The sequence below is a fragment of the Myotis davidii genome, unplaced genomic scaffold (assembly GCF_000327345.1).
Source record: "Myotis davidii unplaced genomic scaffold, ASM32734v1 scaffold646, whole genome shotgun sequence".
NCBI classification, from domain to species: Eukaryota; Metazoa; Chordata; class Mammalia; order Chiroptera; family Vespertilionidae; genus Myotis; species Myotis davidii.
Window position 1 is genome coordinate 575,229 of NW_006296801.1, and position 21,380 is coordinate 596,608.

The 21,380-nt window shown below is 38.7% G+C and overlaps 2 protein-coding genes across 2 annotated transcripts in view; both read right to left on the minus strand.

Moving 5' to 3' along the window:
• Positions 1-9: 9 nt before the first annotated feature.
• On the minus strand, positions 10-1,732 carry LOC102759614 (general transcription factor IIH subunit 3). Its single transcript, XM_015569651.1, has 2 exons — positions 1,663-1,732; positions 10-1,422 (listed from the first exon to the last, which is right to left on the minus strand). Exons 1-2 carry the CDS (start codon positions 1,730-1,732, stop codon positions 650-652), a joined length of 843 nt encoding a protein of 280 aa, XP_015425137.1. The 3' UTR covers positions 10-649.
• Positions 1,733-4,969: 3,237 nt separating this feature from the next.
• The window catches only part of ALG8 (ALG8, alpha-1,3-glucosyltransferase), a 20,863-nt gene continuing 4,452 nt past the window's right edge, over positions 4,970-21,380 (minus strand). Inside the window, exons 3-13 of the mRNA XM_006772521.2 lie at positions 20,672-20,865; positions 17,716-17,825; positions 16,342-16,409; positions 13,839-13,965; positions 13,494-13,597; positions 12,619-12,739; positions 9,703-9,842; positions 8,840-8,979; positions 7,429-7,526; positions 7,049-7,121; positions 4,970-5,574 (exon numbers count right to left, since the gene is read on the minus strand). Of these exons, the coding sequence (XP_006772584.1) occupies positions 5,343-5,574; positions 7,049-7,121; positions 7,429-7,526; positions 8,840-8,979; positions 9,703-9,842; positions 12,619-12,739; positions 13,494-13,597; positions 13,839-13,965; positions 16,342-16,409; positions 17,716-17,825; positions 20,672-20,865 (1,407 nt within the window). The 3' untranslated portion in view covers positions 4,970-5,342. The remainder of the gene's footprint in view (positions 5,575-7,048; positions 7,122-7,428; positions 7,527-8,839; positions 8,980-9,702; positions 9,843-12,618; positions 12,740-13,493; positions 13,598-13,838; positions 13,966-16,341; positions 16,410-17,715; positions 17,826-20,671; positions 20,866-21,380) is intronic.

Sequence of the window (21,380 nt, forward strand, 5' to 3'; positions counted from 1 at the left end):
TCTGTCCCCTCACAAGCCAGACATCAGCGCTCACAAATGACCTTTCCACACATCTGCTTTTGAAGAAGTTGCCACCAGACTCCTGCATCACTCGCCTGACTCGTGTAAAGCCATTTCGCAGTGATTCCGAGACAAACTGTTATTATTTGGGTATCGCTGTCAAACGTGCGATGTCACACAAAGGACTGAGTACCTGCAAGTACCTGAGGCTGAAGCTCCATGCAGACAACAAGGATCGGAAAGTGGACCCAAGTATGTAAGGCGGTACACGTTGATTAGGCCCTCACTCACTTTTTCTGAAACTGTTTCAATTCCCCCTGTAACAACGCTTGACAGTAAGCAGCTCTACGCCCAGTCAGGACAGGCTGATGTGACACGTGATCGTCCAGTTTAAAAAGTCACAAATGTGCGCTTTTCCCCGTCGGGACAGAACCTTCCGGAAGCATTCTAGGGATGGACACTGCAGAGCAGGGCTCCCCACGCACAGCAGTGCCCCACAGGGTGAGGGAGATCTTTTAGGACTGCATCCTGTAAGGAGCCGCATTAGGAATTCTTACACGTCGCTGGATTTCTCGGAGCCTCCTTACAAAGACTTCCCTCCCCCGTCCCGTTTCCACAGGCAGCTCCGGGAGGTGGGAAAGCTCGGCCATCACGCAGACACTTTCAGTTTCTTTTTCTTGGCCTTCAGCACGGGAGGCAGAGAAATCTTAAAGGCCGTCTCGCAGGTAGTACAGATGGGGCTGAAGTTGCAGAATATCGACAAGCACACAGAACAGACGTAGCCGATCTCGATGAGGTTGCGGTGGCACAAGCAGGCGGCCCGGTAGTCCACGTGAATTGGGGGAGGGAGGGTTAACTGAGATCTCTGGTCCTGATCAGGAAGAAAGACCCACAGCAGGTACTGCAGGAGGGAGGGCATCTGCGGCACCTTCAAGTACAGGCCCCCTGTGATGTCACAAGCCTGTTGGAGGAGTCCTGAATCGGAGTCTAAAACACAGGCATCGATCAAAATATTCTGCTTCTGCGCCGCGAAGATGACGTTCATGAAGTTCATGTACTGCAGGGCGCTGTCTTCTGCGGCCTTGATCACCAGTATCCTGGACTTCATCTCCTGATTGTCTTTAACCTCCTTGTGCATCCTGTGGATGTAGCACAGAGCTTTGGCGAGGGACCCTGCCAGCAGAGGTTCTGTGTGCTGCCCCTTTATGTCACTCTTGGTCATCAGATCCTTGATCTCCTCCACAATGACTTCATTTGCTGCTGTCAACAGCTCGTACTTCCCGTCTTTGCTCCCCGAGGGGTTATATTCAGAAGCGGGGTTGCCAGGGTCCCCGAAGAAGTCTCCGAGTCGCCCGTTCTTCCCAGGGTACAGGAATCGGCTGTCCGAGACCATGGTGGCCTGGGAACCCTCCGCGCAGCATTATACAGGTTAAAGTTCTGATGTAGTAATATTTATCTCTAATATTTTTCTTTATGGTTTGTTTTGTGCCTTTAAAAAAATCTTTCCAAAGCAAGGTCCTAAATTTTTTTAAAAGAATTTTAGTTTCCAAAACAAAGCTCTTGATATCACTTTTATGCATTTCCCCACCTCAGAAAATGGTGCCACCATCCATTCAGATGCAACACCTGAAATAAAGGGATCATCTATGATTCTTTGCTTACCCTCAAGCCCTATATCTAATCCATTTCCAACTACTGTCAATTCCAATTCCAAATCCATCTGCTTCTCCATCACACTGCCACCACTCTTCTTCCATATTCCATAACCTTGCTCCTAGGTAATTCTCTGCAGAGTAACTTTTTGAAAATATATTTCAACCTCCAAGTAAATAAGAAATGTAATAGAAAAAGTAATAAAGAGCATAAACAGTTTTCAGAAGAAATAGTACAAATGGCTCTTAAACATAGGAAAAGACTCTAATATCTCTCATAAGAGAAAGGCAAATGAAAATTACCTTGAGATATCATTGGCAAAGATCTAAAATACTAATGACACACTCACTAGGTAGGCAAGTTTGTGGGGAAACAGGTATCATTCCTTGCCTGGGGAACATAAACTGGTGCAACTTCTATGAAGAATTTGACAACATCTACCAGAATTATAAATGCACATAGCCTTCCGAGTACTTTCTAGATGGAAGTCATTAACAAGGAAACTGTACCAGTGCTGGTCTGGGAAGACAGCTCATCTCCCCTGCCCCTGCAGTTAGTTCTCTTCTGGTTCTGGCTCTATGCCTTTCCCTGGGGAAAGGTACAGTGGCCAAGAATACCAAGTCCCTCCCACTTTTATCTTGTGAGATTTTGGTATACTGTATATAAATTAAACAGCAGATAAAAAAATGACTTGTTTATAGGTCTTGTTTGTTTAAAGTTTGATAGTAACTTTGGCTTGTTCTTCTTGATTTTGCTTCATTCTAGGTTTTCAAAGTATTTGGAAACTATACTATTTAGTAGTTACTGAAACCTAGCAATTTGTTGTTGAAAATCGCCCACATCTCTGCGATGTTTAAATATACAAATACAAAGTATATTGCTTGCGAGAGTCCTGGGCTGTAGGCAGAAGTCCGAGTTCTAGTCTGTGCTGGCACCAACAAGCTATGCCTGTCTCAGGAGTCATTGCACTCTTGGCAATATAAGGGGTTGAATTGCTTTAAAGACTATATTAGGACTTTGAATTCTTAAGCCAAACAAAAACTCACATGAAGCTTAATATATGAAATAGATCAAAGCATATTTGCTTTGGTAGAAGATGGGACAGGGCCAGAGTCTCTGAGGCAACTCTCGAGAACCTTAAGGGCTCTGTAGAACATTCTGGAAATCTCTGCACCAGGTGAGCTCTTCCAGTTCTGACATCACATCACAAGACATCACATTCACAGTAACAAGCTTTAAAGTATAATTAAATTTGGTCTTGTTGAGATGTATTCAAATTCATCTTCTAATTTTCTTTTTGGCTTGCTTACCAATTGGCAAAGATGTGAGGAACTACACTGGGCCCGTTGGGTTAATGCTGATACTATAAACATTCAGATTTAAATCATGGCCTGTGTGATGTGTTTTCATTTATTCAACTGTGCCCAAAACTGGAGCTATCAAAGTAACTGTGGTCTCTGCTCTCAAATTGTTAGTCTCCTTGGGAAAACAGATAAACAACAATTTCAGCCATTAATAGTGGTAGACCCCTGGAAGCACATGATGGGGGTACTCAATTCTGGTGGAGGGGGGAGAGAAGGTAGAGGGAGAGGACTCATAAAAATATGAAGATATTGTCCTGGCCCTGGTTGATTTGACTCATTTGGTTGGAGCTTTGCCCCATGTACCAAATGGTTTTGGGTTCAGTTCCCATTCAGAGCACATGTCTAGGTTGTGGGTTCGACACCCCAGTTGAGGCTCATATGAGAAGGCAATCAATGTTCTCTCTCACATTGCTGCTACTGTCCCCCTCTCTGAAATCGATAAGCTTAAAACAAACAAAAAAAAAGATATTTATTGAACACTTAATATGTGCCAGGCAGAGTTCTAAACTTTTTTGTGATCATTTTAAAGATGAGGACATTGAGGCAAAAGATGGCTAAATAACTTGGCTACAGATTTCTTTTTTTAACCCTCACCCAAGGATATTTTCCCATTGATTTTTATTTTTTAAAATATATTTTTATTGATTTCAGAGAGGGAGAGATAGAAACATCAATGATGAGAATCACTGATTGGCTACCTCCTGCACGCCCCCTATTGGGGATCGAGCCTGCAACCCAGGCATGTGCCCTTGATGGGAATTGAACCTGGGACCCTTCAGTCCACAGGCCAACACTCTACCCACTGAGCCAAACCAGCTAGGGCTCCCATTTATTTTTAGAGTGGAAGAGAGAGGGAAAGACAGAGAAACATCGATGTGAGAGAAACACATTGATTGGTTGCCCCCGGCTTGCGCCCAGGCCTGGGTGAGGGAGGAGCCTCTAACTGAGGTAAGTGCCCCTGATGGGAATCAAATCCAGATGCTCTATCCTCTAAGCCAAACCAGCTAGGGCATGGCTAGATTTTTAAAAATCATGGAGGCAGAATTTAAAATCAGGCTGTTTGACTCCAGGGCCCCAATTCTTAATCACTACACTGTACTACCTTTATATTCATAGATATGGTAGCAATTAAGTTGAATCTCGAGGTATGAACAATCAGATGAGAGAGTAGAAAAATCAGCAAAGAGGAAAGAGTAAGGGGCATGAATGAAAGAAAACAAATGTACAAAACAGCATGGCACGCTGGGAACTTTGAGTTGCTAGGTCAGCTGGGGCATAGGGTGCAAAGGGCGCTGTGGTGAGGAACATAGGCTTGAGGGGCTCCTCCCACACACCCTTGGCAAAATCCCCATCTTTATCCCTGCAAGGAGACTCAAAAGCAGCCTGGGAAAACAGAGTGAATTTAAGAGATGGATAGCTGGATTAGCATCCCAGGATGCCAATGACCTTGGAGTCTCTCTGATCCTCTGAAAGGGGATCATGGACAAATAAAAATGTGTCCAAGTTCCTATTGTCAGCCAGATAAATGTTGGCTGAATTTGAATGTGAAGCAGATATGAGGCAAACTGGGGCCCTGGATAAAAACTGTGTATGAAATATGCTGAAGGAAGGGGGAGGACAAGTACAGGCTGTTAAACCACTTAAGTTTGCTCAGTTGAGGAAAGTCTGAGAAATGGCAACTTGATCAAAATTATAGTGCTTGCTGTTAGAATAAATGAATCGTACAGGATATCCTTAACTCAATATAAGAGTAAATGTGGTTTGTAATCTCTGCTGACAGGCCAAATCATTCATTAAATATTCCACCTAGCTTTGTGAGTATGGTCATTGTATAATTTCAATGGAGAAAAAAAAAATCTCCTGAAACAAGGTTTACAGAATGGGGACAGTACACCATCTGCTTGTGTGCATGCCAATAGGAAGGTGTAGGTAATGATCCAAAAATGTTTTTGTGTAGAAATATAAAATAGTATTTTATTTATGTCTTCCTTGGCACATGATTTTAATTGTGCTTTATAGCCTGACAATGATTATCACAGGCTATAAATAATCAATTCTGTGGATCAGACTCCCTGCTTGCCTGCAGCAAGCACAGCAGTATGGATGATCTGACAAATTTAACAGGAAAGGCAAGATTTGTTATGGATGTATTTCACTGCTTCTCACCATGGTGACAATCAGGTTGCTAGGCTGGGCAAGGCCAAGTCTGAAGAATGGTTCTCATACAGATATACTGAATGGTTCATGCCACCAGCAACTTTCTTCAAGTTCTGATTAATTTCCCATGAAATAATTGCTTGAAATACATCTAAGCAGTTTCTTTATTCATTGCTTCTTTGTCTTGCTGACAGGAGGGTCAGTCAATGCTGAAACATACAGTTTGAACCAAGCATATGTGATGCCCACTGCACAATACGCTGAGGTCAGTAACAAAGGGAGAAAGGAGTACTTCAGCTTCCAGGAGGTGAAAGGGAATACAAATTCACAGAAGACTTCCAGAGGCCCTAGGCCAAGGAGGTAGAAAGTTTCCATCCAATGAAAAAGAGGCTTTTCTTTCCTGAAGAAAAAAAGGAAAGGTTTGATTTAGATGAGTCACCCTGGTTTTGCAAACATTTCTCAGCTAAAGCTTCCCATCTGTGCTGTCTTGAAACCAAAGCCAAAGTCAAAAGAGTGCATCCAATTTCACATTTAGGAAAAAAATGATAATGATATACCATTATATTATCTCAACAATCCAAGTGTACCCAATTATCATCTACCTCTGCTGTCATTTAGCTGAAGCTCTGAGAGGGAATTAGCTATGCAATTGGAAGAGAAAAGAGGGCTGGATGCTGTTATAGTAGAGTAAAAATATGGCAAACTATATATAACTTTTTTGTTTTGGTAAAATAACATAAAATTTGCTATTTTATTTTTACCATTTTAAAGTATACAATTCAGTAGCACTGAGTATATTGACCAAGTTGTACTTTCAAAACATTTTCATCACCCCAAACAGGATTTCTGGAAATGTTAAACAGTAACTTCCCAATCCCTCTCACCCCTGTTCCCATAATCTCTAATCTACTTTGTCTCTATGAATTTGTCTATTCTAGATATTTCATATAAGTGGAATCATACAATATTAGTCCTATTGTGTCTGGCTCATTTCACTTGGCCGAAGTTTTCATGGTTCATCCATATTGTAGCACATATCAGAACTTCATTCCTCTTTCTGGCTGAATAATATTCATAAACATATATGTATATACACACTATTTTGTTTATCCATTCATTTGTTGATGGACACTTGGGTTATTTCCACATTTTGGTTACTGTGAATAAAGCTATAATGAACATTGGTGTACAAGTAGCTGCCTGAGTACCCGTTTTCAATTTTTTTGGGGTGTATACCTAAGAGTGGAATTGCTGGGTCACATGGTTATAAATAAGTTTTAATATAATTAAATATATAGAGTTTTACGAACACAATCAAATATGAACCATAAACAAGCTTTAAAAATTATTATAGATAACATTTCATAAAGTTTAGAAAAGCAAAACATTCCATCAATGATTGTATTCCACCTATAATTCTAAGATATGTAAGAATTTTTATATCTTTTAGTTTTATGCATCTGTATTTATGTGGTTTTACTCATAATGCGTATTTTACATTCCATTTTTTAGTTCTTATAAAAGGTTCTAATTTGAGCTAGGTAGTCCCTCCTCAAATATTCCCCTAAACCAGTGGTTGGCAAACTGCGGCTCGTGAGCCACATACAGCTCTTTGGCCCCTTGAGTGTGGCTCTTCCACAAAATACCGACTTCTGCGCATGGGCCACAAAGTTTCAATCCCTAAACTATAGATATGACCCATGTTGCCATGTCAGAGTGATGGGGTTATGGGTAATTTTCTCTCTTTACTTGCTAATTTTTCATAATATTATATTACTGTTAGTAAAAATAGTTTTTAAAAGGCTTATTGCACATTTAGGAGCAAAGATTTCACAAGAGAAAATATAATTTTAAATGTACTTTTTTTGGATTACCTGAATAGAGTTTTCAGTGAGGAAATACTATAGATGGTAAACAGTAACATGAGTAGGATTTTAATGGGAAGTTCTGTTGGAAGAAGAAAAGAAAAAGCAGACAATAATTTAGTTGGTAAGGGAAAGGTTTATGAGACTTGAGGTCATATAAACACACTGACACAAATATATAGTGCTAATAACGCTTTTTGAGCTTAATTGTGCATTTCTGTGACATCTAAAGGTACTGAGAATTAGGGACAGGTTTTACTTGAGAGAATGGGTGAGCCCTTTCCTCCTAAGAGCTTTTAAGGTTGTTTAAGTCAGGTAGTATGGATCTCTAGGCCCTGATGAAAAGGGCATGGCAATCAAACCTACTGCTCTAAAAAGAAGCTGCTTACCTGGTGCAGTGAAGAGCAGAGGGAAGAGGGAATAATGTCCTGTTGTAGTCAGAATCAGAAAAATTGAAGCATCGCCTGCTTTCCCCACAGACAGAAGGCTGAAAATAAAAATTCTCATAATAATTCCTTAAAACAACAAATGAAACTTATCATTTGCAAATAGTTTGAATAAATTGCATCTATTGTCACTTCTAAAACTGGCATAATACAACATACTAATATTGGCTACAAGTCCAATTCAATTGCAAATATTAATTTTTTAATGGGAAACTTCAAGCAATTGGTAGAAGGTACCGCACTGAATCGGGGACTATTAAAAAAAAGGATCTTGCTTCCTTGAGTAACTGCCTGCTCCCAAAAAAGGGATATTGTGGGATTGGAGCTGCCTAGTGGTACGTAGCTAGGAAACCAAACTTGGGGAATTGAATTTCCAACCCTATAGCTCTTCTCTTGGACAATGCCCTGCACCTGCTGGTGTTCAGTAGGAATTTTAACTGAAACCATTAGAAATTTTGCTCTATTTTTTAATTTGGAAACTCCAAGTCGCTAAATGAAAACCATATACTGGCCTGACAAATTTGCTTAATATTCTTTCGGAGCTTAAATGATTTCTCTCAGGATTAAAAAAAAACAACACAAAAAAACCTCAAGGAAAAAAAAACCACACTAATTCTATTACTACCTATCCATCTACTGGCTTTACATTATATATAAAATGGACACTCCTGCATTTAAAATGCCTTTTAGCATGGCACAGTGAAAATATAAGATTCAGCATCCTAAGATTCAGGTTTTAGTCCCACTTGCTACTTGCTAGCTATGTAACTTTGAATAAGACACTTAAACTCTCCGAGCCCCAGTTTTTGCAGATGTTAAGATATGGGATGACAGTCACTTATCCTAATTATCTTAAAGGTTTATGTGAGGCTCAAAAGAAAGAATGCAAAAAGAAGATGAAAGCCCCCAAAATAACAGGTCTGAAAACTCTGAATGCTGTACCTATGTTAGATATTATTGCATAATGGACTCAATCCTTACTTTAACTAACAACACTTACCAAGGAACAGCAGACCTTACTTCCAAAGCCTACGCTTTTTTCATACTGTGCTGCTGCCCAATATCCAGATGTAACAGTCTGGTGTCATTCATGGTTCTTAAATCACCACAGTACCCCTTACACCAAAATATCCAGGAACAATATGCACACTTTTGCATACCTCAGAACCTTCACAGGTTGCAAGGATCCCAAGTTAAGCATCCCTGTCCTTTTCTAGTATAAACCTGTTCCTATACCTCCTTGCCTTTGCCTACCCCCCTGAACATGTCAAAAAGGGACAGAGCAAATAGAAAACAATAATGTCACTGTGAATATTCCAGAAATGCTGACTGACTGACTGAGCTACCTGCTTACCTCATTGGGAGAATTGCCAGAAGTATGGCTTTCTCATGGACGTGCCACCCAAACATGAAGGAGCTCAAAGCACAAAGGATCAGGCACCGGAGAAAGCCTTTGGGCCCTTGGGGTTTAAACCAAAGACAGAAAATAGAGGGCTAGAAACAACAGGCAAAGATAAAACTTCAGTATCATTTAAAACAGGCATTACAGAAACACTGTTGAGGTGCATTTGCATCATCTCTGAAAAACAGTAGATCAAAAGACTATTCTCCATTAAACTGGGATAATTCATCACTTTGTGAACAGTCCACCAAAATTAACATAAAAACTACTCAGAGAAAACGGCATTCAGTATATAGAATTCATCAAAATTAATAAGAAATGATAACTAAGTTCTAGGATAGCCAGTATAACCCTGTTAAATCTTCATCATTAGTTAATAGTCACTGAACCTATAGGTCAAGTTACAAAAATGTTGACTCCGTCATCATCAATATCCAGGCATTCCAGACAACTTTGGATTTTGGGTCACTTAGCCATGGGAATGGTAAATCTGGGCTATCATGACTACAAGCATCTTCCTCTCTCCCCATAGCGTGGCCCATGCCCCCTTCTCCGTGGGCTTTTCTTTGCCCTCATCTCAAGGTGAACAGATTGTCTAAGAATCTCTCTCACAGAGATTCTCTCTCACAGGGCTTTACTAATGATCCCTCCTTCTGGGAAGGACCTATGAATTGCTAGGATGTCTCAATCTGTAGCAGGGGTACGACCATGGAATTCATGCTGTGGTTGAACAAACTGGAAGCTGAAATTTAACCAGCCACACAAAAGAAACACAGAGAAAACTCAAGAAATGAGTACCATGTGTGAATCCTTACCAATATGGCAATCAGAGTGCAGATGAGGGTGGCCAAGGGAGTCACTGAAGGAAGGACTGTGTGTTGGAACTGCTGATCCAAACCACTTGTCATTGAGGCCTTAGGAATCTTGTTGGGATCAAGAAGTTTCAATTTTAAACCTAGACAGCAAGTAGACATTTTACTTTGTTTTGATCAATGGCACACCATATTTTACCAAACAATTCCTTGAGGAAAAAATAAGCTACGAAATCTTACAACTAGTTCAACGTTAAGATTTCATTAACTCAGTTCTGTGCTAGTCTACCTAAAATGCTGCTGGTCTTGAGATTATACCATTTGAGGCAGCTGTCTGCATTGGGACAGGAAGTTTGTGCACCTTAACAGGCAGGCACCACGAACAGCAATCTGCCCTCTCCTCTAAAATGAAGTTTCTGAAATACAAGTCTGACTACGTCACACCCCAGCTCTGAATCCTTCATTGCCTCCAGGATGAAGTTCATGTTCCTAAGCATGGTGTAGTGTCTTCTAGGATCTAGCCCCTTCCTGCTTCTCCAGCCTATCTCCTCCATTTCCTTAAATGTGACTTGGCCACAATGAACTGACATACCCCTCTCAACACTTACATCCCTCGGTACGTGGTACTCACTTTGCTTGGAATGGCCTCCTCACTTTGTAGAGTTAACTCCTAATTCACTTATTCATCTGAGGAAGCTTCTCAATCAAGAAATAAAGCTGATTTCCTCATGGGTCAGGTATATCTTGTACAAGTCTCTATCTAGTGTTCACCACACTGCACTGTATCTGTTTACACACTCATTTCCTCTATTGTACAGGGAGGTACATAAAGGCAGAAATGGTAATTCATTCCTACGCCAAGCACTTTGGAGTTCAAGAAATACTTATTAAGTGAACCAAGACTAAGGAGGATGATATAAGCTCTATCCCAAACAAGCTAATAGGACAGGCGGGGCAGTCTGAGCACCTACATAGTTCTACCTAAGGCCACAGAAAATCAGTGGAATATGGGGAAGATATATACTACCAAAATATTTTCTAGTCATTCACCTCTTCCCTTTTCGTTGAGCCTATTCTCTTAAAGCTAATAACTATGTCCCTGAAACACAGACTAATCTGCCCCACAGACTTCTCATGTAAGACATCTTTAAGAAAGATGTATAAAGTAAGTTAGCAGCCCTCGCTGGCTTGGCTCAGTGGATAGAGCGTTGGCCTGTGGACTGTAGGGTCCCAGGTTCAATTCCAGTCAAGGGCATATGCTTGGGTTGTGGACTTGATCTCCAGTAGGGGGCGTGCAGGAAGCAGCTGATCGATGTTTCTCTCTCATCAATGTTTCTAACTCTCTATCCCTTCCTCTCTGTAAAAAAATCAATAAAAAATATATTTTAAAAAAATGTATTAAAACAAAACAAAACAAAAAACCCAAAGTAAGTCAGCAGTTTCCTGACTCAGATAAGGCAAGTGGCCCTTGTACCTCATCCCATACTGGTTACTCAAAGCGTTTTTGAAATATGTTAAGAAATTATTGCCATGACCAGGTAAGCTCAGTTGCCAGAGCATTGTTCTGATACACCAAGGTTCCATCCGCAGTCAGGGTACACACAAAAAGCAACCAATAAATGCATAAGTAAGTGGAACAACAAATTGATGTGTACTTCTCTCTCTCTCTCTCTCTCTCTCTCTCTCTCACTTCTGCTCTTTTTATAAATCAATTACAAAACATTTTTAAAAAAGAAATTACTCTTTAAGAATGCTATGTACATCAAGGCTAGATTCACAGTGGGTGAAGGACAGCACCAAATTATGATTTCCTACAATAGCCCCCATGCATTGAGCATTTATCATGTGACAAAGGATTTATAGCCATTACTTTTAGCCCCTGAGGGACACAGAAATGGAGTAACTTGCCCAAAGCCACCACTAATAGGTGGTAGAAATGATCCCAGTTTTGTCTGGTTCCAAAGCTTCTGTTACTGACAACCTAGCATTTCTTTATTGCTGCATTTGTTTTCACACAGCATGCTTCATGGAAATAGTAAAGTACTATTATCTCCTTATTACAGTAAAAAAAACAAGACTAGAGGGATCAAATGACTTGCCCAGTGCTACGCAGCCAGCAATTTATGCAGGTGGGCGTCCAACTAAGTAATCAGATTCTAGATTAGGAGCTGGTAAACCCCGGCCCTAGCCTGGGGGCCACATCCAGCCTATGACCTGGTTTTGCATGAAGCTATGAATGATTTTACATTTTATAGGTTGTAAACAAACAAACAAAACACCTATGTGATCTGCAAAGCCTAAAATATTTACTATCTGGCCCATTACAGAAAAAGTTTGCGTACTTTCTCTCAATCCTACTACTTGCTATTGAGCTAGCTGTATTCACAAATGAAGACTGTGAGTTATTCCAAAGTGACTTATTTTTGGTAGAATCAACTCAAGGTATAAATTATTTTTTATCACAAACTTAAAAATATAGCCTAGGTTTTCCATGTCCTCTCATCTCTTGCTAAAATGCACGGCTATCATTTCCTTATTGGTTTAATACTTAGAGTCATAACTTACACATTCTTCCATCCTGCTTCTTCCCATATTAAAGTTTAAAAGTAGGGTTAGCTATTAATGTTCTACTTAAGGCAAAATTACCTTTTAAAAATGTCTAAATATTTTATTTTTCCCCTCAAGGAAAGGGTCAACAACCTCATTGCCACAAAGAGCTTTTATAAGACGTGCAATCTGTTTATTGCACCGAAGCCTCAGTCCCTAGAGCCACTCCCCTGTTCATTCAGAAAGCTGAAATGCAGGGCTGGAGAACAAACAGTTCAACCTCATTCAAAACACAAAACAGGTTTTTTCATTTCCCAATGTGACCAGTCCTTTCAATATTCAGAGTCTAAGTAAGAAAGCTTGCTATCATACCGATGACAGACAGCACTTTGTCCAGAGCATTGTACAAAGCCCAGAAGTTTGGAGCCCAATATGCATGGCAGAGGCCCCGCTTGAAAGGGAAGAGTCGGGAAAAGACTTGAGGCAGCTGGTTCTGTTGAAAAGAGATTAAACAGTGATCCATCTTTTCCAAATTCAAAAAGAGTACTATGTCTATGGCACAGTGTGTAGGAAGTTATGAGGTCTGAGTTCCAGTCTTTGTTCCTTCAAGTAAGTAGTATGATCTTGAGCAGGTCACAGAACCTCTTTTGTTTAACCTTCTCATTGGTTCAGTAGGACAAGATACGAGGAAGTACTTTGAACACCAGTCCAACATATTATAATAATGGAAGAATTTATGAGCTGCAAAGGAGAAAGACTGCAGTGTGTCCAACTCTACTGAAGAGAAGGTGAGAGCAGGGAAGACTACAAAAAATGTAGTACTCTCCAGTTTTAGCAGGAATTAAAGTTAATTAGTTGGATTCAGGGTGAGGGAAGAAGGGAAAAAAATATTTGTTGAACATCTCTAACATTCTAGGCACTTTAGAATGCTGTCAGTGAATGACTACGAAAGTGCTTCAAGTATTGATTTCTGGGGTTACAAATAAATTTTAGCAAGTAGGCAAGCTAGCAAATACAAAATCTATGAATAATGATGATCGACTATGTGTGACATGTAGTTAAACATACAGATATCTGAAGATGCACAAAAATGACTCAAGGAATACCATCCTTATATTTGGAGGGTCATACTAAAGAGGGGTAAGAAAGGACTAGTTTTGCCTATTTTATAATTTATTATTTTTTCTAAACGACAACAGCAACAGCAAAAAACATGTATTACTTTATAAAAAAAATAAAAGGCTTACCAAGGCTAGAAAAGGACCCAATGAAAGGGCAGAAACTAGAAACACGATCAGTCCCAGGGAAATAAGGCGGACGAAGCTGAAACTGTTCCATCGAACAGACCCATCTACAGAAAAGGAACATTCTCATTAACCTGGAGCACGGGAAATCATAACTTATACCATGTGGTAAACCTGGTGGGATCCCGACAGTACACCAATTTCAGGATGTGACAAGAGCAGAGGAAAGTCAGAATGGGTAAAGAGGTTATAGGACCAATGTGCTTCATCAGACCCTCTTACCAAGCAAGCCACCAAGTCAAGACAAATTAAAATATAGGACGTTTTGCTATTTTCACTAAAACTTGCCTGGTTTATTTGCAGTGAAGCAGTAAGATCGTAGCAGATATATACCATAAGCTGGTGCTACGTAGAGGTAAATGTGCTTGAAATGTAGGAGAACAGCAAAGAGAAGTGCTCCTTCCATATGCCTTTTCTAGGAGATTTAAAAGGGAATATCACTTTAAAATTCAGAGTAAATTAAATGCAGTAATGTAGTATTCTGGATTGGATCCTAGAACAGAAGAAGGACATTAGTGGAAAAACTGGTGAAATCTGAATGTACTAAAATTGGTTTCTTAGTTTTAATAACCATACCATAGTTACATAAGATGGTAATGTTAGGGGAAATGGGCAGGGGTATGGGAACTCTCTTTGTAACTTTTCTATAAATATAAAATTATTTAAGTAAATAAAATGTATTACACAATAAAGAACACCAGAAATGGTTGCACAATAATGTGAATATACTTAACATTACTGAACTGTCTTAAAATTAATTAAGTTGATAAACTTTATGTTGTGCTTTTTTACCACAATTTTTAAAAATACAAATATTTTAAAATTAAAATCAAATCCTTTTTCTTCTTGTGAACTAACATAATGTTGAAAATTAAGAGTACATGACTTTTATAATTTCCCCATCTCAGACAACTAGGTGTCGCATACAAGATCATAAAGCAGTGTGAGGAAAATAAAGTGTGTAAAATAAAAAAATATATATTTTAAAACATCTATTTTGAAATACTTAACAAATGAAATACGATGTCTTAGATGTGTTTCAAATTAATCCTTTGTGTGTATAGATTACTATGCTATTTTCTCTACTTTTGTATAAGATTTAAATAAATTTTTAAAAATTTAGGCAAAATTCTACATGCAATATAAGGTGAACACAGGCAAGTAATTCCAGTATATGAATCTAGTGGGTTCATAAATTCCTTATTTCAACAAATATTTATTAAGTTCTAAGCTCGATGCTGAAGTTCAGAATACATCATCTTGACAACACACTACACATTTTCTCTAAGGAACTAAAGCCCAGAGAATTAAATTACCCGCCCCTTCCCCCCCCCACAAAGTTTTACAATAGCTGTAGTTGATTTCTAGAGGAGCTAGGGATGAGAGTATGAATGAATAAACAATGCTATGCTACCAAAAAATTATTTAACTCTTAAATTATAGATCAGGTAATTTAATATAGTACTATCAGGCTGAAGGCATCAAGGATAATACTTGATCCTAACAAACTACCTAAAAGAACTAACGGTATTCTGATTAAAAAACAAACAAACAAATCGAGTTGACTATAACTAAAGAAGTGTGAACTCTACCTACCTCACAGGAATTTTGGAAGGATCAAATGAGATAATATCCTGGGGTTCAGCAAAGGAAACTGTCAAAGGGACCATGAAAGGCCAGGTTCCTTCTCTCACTGTCTTGTCAGGTGTGGTCTAGAATAGATGAGTTGGGAATGATAAGGAAAAAGAATAAGATGCTTCCAGATCTCTTTTCACCAATTTTATAGTTTATTTAAGATTCAGAGAAGGTCTTGCTGGTTCTATAGCTAAACTTTAGTTTATTTGTTCAACAGCTATTCAACAATCATTCACTGAACACCAATTATGTTCTAAGTACTTTGTGACTTTTTATGGCTTAAAAAACAACAACACTTATCCAGATATTTATAGTTGACAAATAACTTTAAAAAAGATTATCAAATGTGATCTTTCCAAAGTCCATGTGAGGTAGTTAACCTCATTTTACAAATAAAACTGTAACAAAGGGCAAATTTCATTTTATGAATGAGAAAACTTAGGCTGAGAGGGTTAAATGACTTGTATTGGGTTAATGGTCCCCAAACCTAACAGTTTATATAAATTCCCTGGAGAGTCCTAAGCCACAATCCCAGAGATTCTGATTCAGTGTACAGAGGATGGCCCAAAAACATGAATTTCTGATTTCTCCCTCTCTAAAAAGGAGACTAATAATTATAACAACCTCACAGAAGCATGAAGGCCTATCTGTTGCCAAGTTGCAAGGATTGTTCAATAAGATATTACATATAATGCACCTAATCTGAAGTAGTTGAGGCATTTGGTAGTCCCTGTGTGAGTCACACAGCATATTAGGGTTAGTCAGGATTTCAACTCAGGTTTTCTGATTCCAAATCCCATACCCTCCGTTACACTACACCACATGCTTCTGATGGTAAAGCCCCACCATAATAGTTATTACATTATAAAAACTGCTGGAGATTTCATTCCTAGGTACATGATCCCAACCACATGCAGAAACTCAATTCACTTCAGGACTGTCATACTCTAACAAGTTTTTAAGAATACAGTTTTCTCATCTGTAACATGAAGAAAATTGTCAAAAGAGAAGATGAAATTTGTGAAAAATACTCAATAAAAGTTGTTGGTAACTCAAAACAGTTGGTCAAATAAATGAACCCATCACTCACTATACTATTGCCTCTATTAAAAAGCAAACTTAAAGGGGAAAAATCTAATTAGCCTATTTTGTTTACCTGAAATAATCGAGCAATGGAGAGTAGCATTAATCCCATTAAGAAACCATTGTATTGGAAATGGATATCTGAAATTAGGTCAAGGAAAGACAACAAAGGATACCAAACTCCTAATGAACCTTGCCAGCAGACTGAGTTTAAAAACTAAAAATGCTTTCTTAATAGATAAATTAAAGACAAAAATATTACTACTGGATTGGACTTCTCATAAATGTGTTTCTATAAACAAGTCAAACGCTGGACAAACTCTTAAATTAAGATTTATATTTAAGAAAAAACAAGAAAACTTCCCCATGTTTTTTCTACCTTAAAGATCTAGCAGCTAAAGGGCAAAATGCTTTTGGTTTGTTTTTTTTTAGAATTAGGGACGAGAAAGGAAGGGACCTTACAGCTAGTGAAGGCCACTAGCATGCAGCTGCTCCACTGTTTATAGTACAAATACAGTAGGTCCTCGGGTTACATCGGAGATCCGTTCCTATGGCGTGATGTAATGTGATTTTTGCGGTAAGTTGGAACCCACCTACATAAGCACCCACGTTACTCACATGGAGCACATACACATAAGTAATGAAGTGAAACAGTAAAAAAAGTTTAAAGATAACAATGGTAAATAAATAATGAAAAACATAAAGCACATACGTATAGATGTCGAAATGACGGAACTTTTTTTTTATGAATAAATGGTAGATGGCGAGGTAACCATGAAATGAAGAACGTCGAGTCCAATATAACCCGTGGATTGTCTGTACAATCTTATTTATTATGCCTCACGATGAACCTGTAAGGTAGTCTGAGCTCAGAGACATTAATCTACTCATGGCCTAAAGCTACTATGATGACATAACTAGGATTTGAGTTCAGATCAAATCTGAACCAAAGTCTGGGTATTTTCCTCCACACCAGGCTACTTCTATGAAAACTATAAAAATTAGGCTTCTGTTATTAAGATTTCAGAAATTTGCTCATTAATATGTGGTAAGCCAAGCTGGCAGAAAGCATGAAGGCCTGTCTTTTCCCATATGTAACACTATGATATGCTCTTTCCTATAAAAGGTATTAGGCTGATGTATTACAAAACTGTTTAATAACTATGTATTAGGTTAATCTAAAGACAGTTAACAAATCCTAGTATATTGCTTTACTTTTGGTTTAATTGTTTCTCACATATCACCACTAAATTTTCAGGGACAAAGTGCTGTTAACAACCAGAGCTTGGTAAAGTTGGGCAGACTACAGTTTTGGGAACCCACTAACCCACCTCACACCCATTTTCCAAAAGCAGCTTATGTTTCAGAATCACCATTATAAAAAGAATTAATCTTATAATTAATATATAACAGAATAAAGGAATAGTACATAAAATGTCAAGGATACGGTCCACAATTAACAACCCAAAGTTCCACAGCAGTAATACCGACAGAATAAACTTTGGCTTCTCTGTAAGTTCTTTACCTGCTTTTTTCCCATCAATGCATTTACAGCACCTACATTGAAACACCAGAAAAGAATCATAAACAACTTTGATCTTCATTAGAACATCACAATACTTCTACAGAGTACACTGTGATACATTCTGGTACATTTCATTAGCCACTGCTAATAAAACTGTCCATGCCATTTTTGACTGCTTTAAAAGGTGATAGTGGGAACAAATCCCTCAGGGGTGGTTCCCTGTCTCTTTCTCAGCTATGCTGATTTGGAACAAAGTCTTTATATTTAACTAGAGGCCTGGTGCACGAATTTGTGCACGGGTGGGGTCTGGCTGGCCAGATCGGGTGGCTGGGGTGAGGGTAGGCAAAAGGTTGGTGGGCCAGCCCCGCCGCCTGGTTGCACTCCCGGTCAGTCAAACTCCCACCCAAGGGAACAATTTGCATATTAGCCTTTTATTATATAGAATAATAATAATAATAATAATGAAAACATAAAAGAAAAAGCAGCCACCAAACCCCCAAAAGTAACAAATTTGAAAATTGAGAGAACACGCACTAGAACACACACTTTTTCAGTCCTTTAGAGTAAAAAATGCAGACCAGGCCCTGGCTGGTACATTTCCATTGGTTAGAGTATCATCCTGTGCACCGAAAGGTTGCTGGTTCAATTCCTGGTCAGGGCACATACTTATGTTGTGGGTGTGATCCCTGGTTAAGGCACATATGAACGCAACCAATCAATGTTTCTCTCATACATCTCTGTCTCTCTCTCTCTACCTCTTCCCCTTTCTAAAATCAGTACAAAACATCATCAGGCAAGGACTAAACTGCAGACTATGATGATGTAGCACTCTAAATTATATAGCATCATTCCAGCCAGATGAAGAATAGAGCTTCAAGAGTTTGGGAGGGGGTGGCATAGTGAAATAAAAAAAAAATAGAGCCAGAAACTTGCAGTTCCTGATTGTCCAATTAACTTTAAAACCCTTATGTAAAAATGTATGTCATTCAAAGGTAGAGATACACATATTAAGTGATAATATCAGCTGATCTCATTTTTATTTTCTAATAACTATATTTGAACACAGAAAAGAGGCTGAAATAATAAACACCAAATTGTTGATAATGATAGCTGTAAGTGGAAGAGTACAGGTCATTTTTATATTGTGTGTGTTTATGTGCTTTTCTGCTTTCCAAAATTTTGACGAGGATTATTCTATTAAAAAGTTAAAGAGGAAGGGAGAGGAAGAGAGAGGAAGAGAGAGATAGAAACATCAACGATAAGAGAGAATCAATGATTGGCTGCCTCCTGCATGCCCCAATTGAGCCCGAAACCCAGGCATGTGCCCCAACTGGGAATCGGGAATCGAACCGTGACCTGCTAGTTCATTGGTCGACGCTCAACTTCTGAGTCACATCGGCCAGGCTCTATTAAATTTTTTTTAAAAAGAGGGGTTCATCTGAATATTGGCATACTCTAAAAATAAATCTAAAACAAAAAAGTATAAACATAATAAAGATGCAATTAAAGAGTAGCAACAGATGCCTGCTTCTCCTCCAAGGAGCCTCAGTTTCCTCATAAAAAGAGATAGTAACCTTACAGGTAATTCAGAAAGTTAAGTGACTAATCTACACATAGTGCCTGGTTCTGGGAAGTGGCACATAGATTTCAACAATTTTTATCTTACTTAATTGCTCTCTCTGCATTGCAGATGGACTTGAACTTGACTCACTCTCTCTTTCTGCGTGCACATATTTTTCCTGGGAGCTTGAATTCAAACATTTTGAGTTAAAGGCAGTGAATTACTAATCACCTTCCCTTTCAACACTTGCCAGGCCATAAACATTGAAAATTAGGGTGTCACACAGGAGTTACTCCATGAGAATAAGCAGAGGTTAAAGCATTCCCAAGGGACTCTTTCTTGAATGGGGTGAGTGAGGGTTCAGTCTAGAAGGCTGAAATGAACTATAGTTATGACAAGGGTCAACGAATGGACACCAGTTACTGCTCTGTCAGTCATACCAGCAGGCCTAAGTATTATGACAATAGAAACCAACATTAACCAGAAACTTACTACTGGGATGTCATTGTGCAAAACGTTCTAAACATGTGTATTTAATTACTTAAAATTAATTTATAGGTAAAAGATACAAAACATAAAAAAATATAACATGAAGGAAAGAATTCAAATAACTAAAAGCATTCCATGATTTCTTGAGTTTACTAGGATGAAAATTCCATTGGTGGTTAGCATAATGCATATGTGTGCATGAGTGTATGTGTGCTGTATGTATACGTGTAAAGAACAGGGCAGGTGCCTGGCCGGTGTGGCTCAGTGGTGAGTGTCAACCTACGAACCAGGAGGTAACGGTTCGATTCCCAGTTAGGGCACATGCCAGGGTTGTGGGCTCAATCCCCAGGATGGGGCATGCAGGAGGCAGCTGACCAACGATTCTCTTTCATCATTGATGTTTCTATCTCTCTCTCCCTCGCCCTTCCTCTCTGAAATGAAAAAAAAAAAAAAAAAAAAAAAAGGGCAGGTCACAGAAGCCGGTGGGGGTTGGGGGTTGGGACTGCAACAAGGAAGGAAAGAAAAGCATATGGAGCCATTTGGACAGGAGAAATGGTCTTGGAACTCTACTTGGGACTACATTTCACAACACTCACAATAACTGGTTCTACCTCTGCCTTGTAACCTGACCTTCTCTCCCCTTTTCTTCCACAACATTCAGGGACACTGCTCACTGTAATGATTTACTGTGCAGTTTAAAGCACAACAACACAGTTTTGGACTGTTCTAAAATTTGCTATTATATGACATTGTTTCCCCCAAATGAGTTATAAGCTAATATTCTAATTATTCAATATTTTCCACACAAAATGATATTCTCAGACTTACTCATGCACAGCATACACAAAGAGTATATCTGTAAAGATGACAGAAAATCTCTGGAAAAGTAAGGTCTTTGAGCTGGCATAATTCAGATTATGGATATTCAGCATCTCTTGATCAAAATATTTGGCAACATGTGACAGGGCATACTCAAACCACGCAAAAAAAGGCGGGTAATCTAAGGTCCACTCTGAAGTTTCCTGTAGTAAAAATTGAAGATAGAACATATCCTAAGTAACTGAATAAACAAAGAGGATACAAAGATTCTCTGGTTTTTAAAAAAGAACATGAAATGCAATTGCATTTAAAATATGCCACAAATAGAACAATTTCTATTTTAACATTGAGCAGAACATCAAAACCTGTATCATAAGTTTGATCTTCAATTTCCTTAGAATCAACTATAGTGCAAAGGAAATTCATCTAAAACCGTGGAATAATAAACTTGATTATGACATAGTTCTATTCATCTATACAAAAAAAGAGAGCTATGGCATAACCAATGACTCACTAGCTGGGGTTCAAGTTCTGTCTCAGAGATGCAATTTCCCTTTTTGTAAAGTGAGTATCATATACAATTTAGTAATTCATACCAGATATAAAAATACAGACATGGTTTTTATAAATAACAATAGAAGAGAATGGTTTATTATCAGATGTTACACATCATATTTGATTATTTCTTTCCTCACAAATTGCAAAATATTAGGGAAAG

What these genes read in the sequence shown, in the direction of transcription:
- LOC102759614 (XM_015569651.1), bottom strand. Translation starts at nt 1,732, where the DNA reads ATGGAGAAGCAGATGGATTTGGAATTGGAATTGACAGTAGTTGGAAAT. An exon ending in ATTAGATATAGGGCTTGAGG is followed by an intron (nt 1,423 to 1,662) that starts GTAAGCAAAGAA and finishes TTTAACCTGTAT; the next exon opens with AATGCTGCGCGGAGGGTTCC.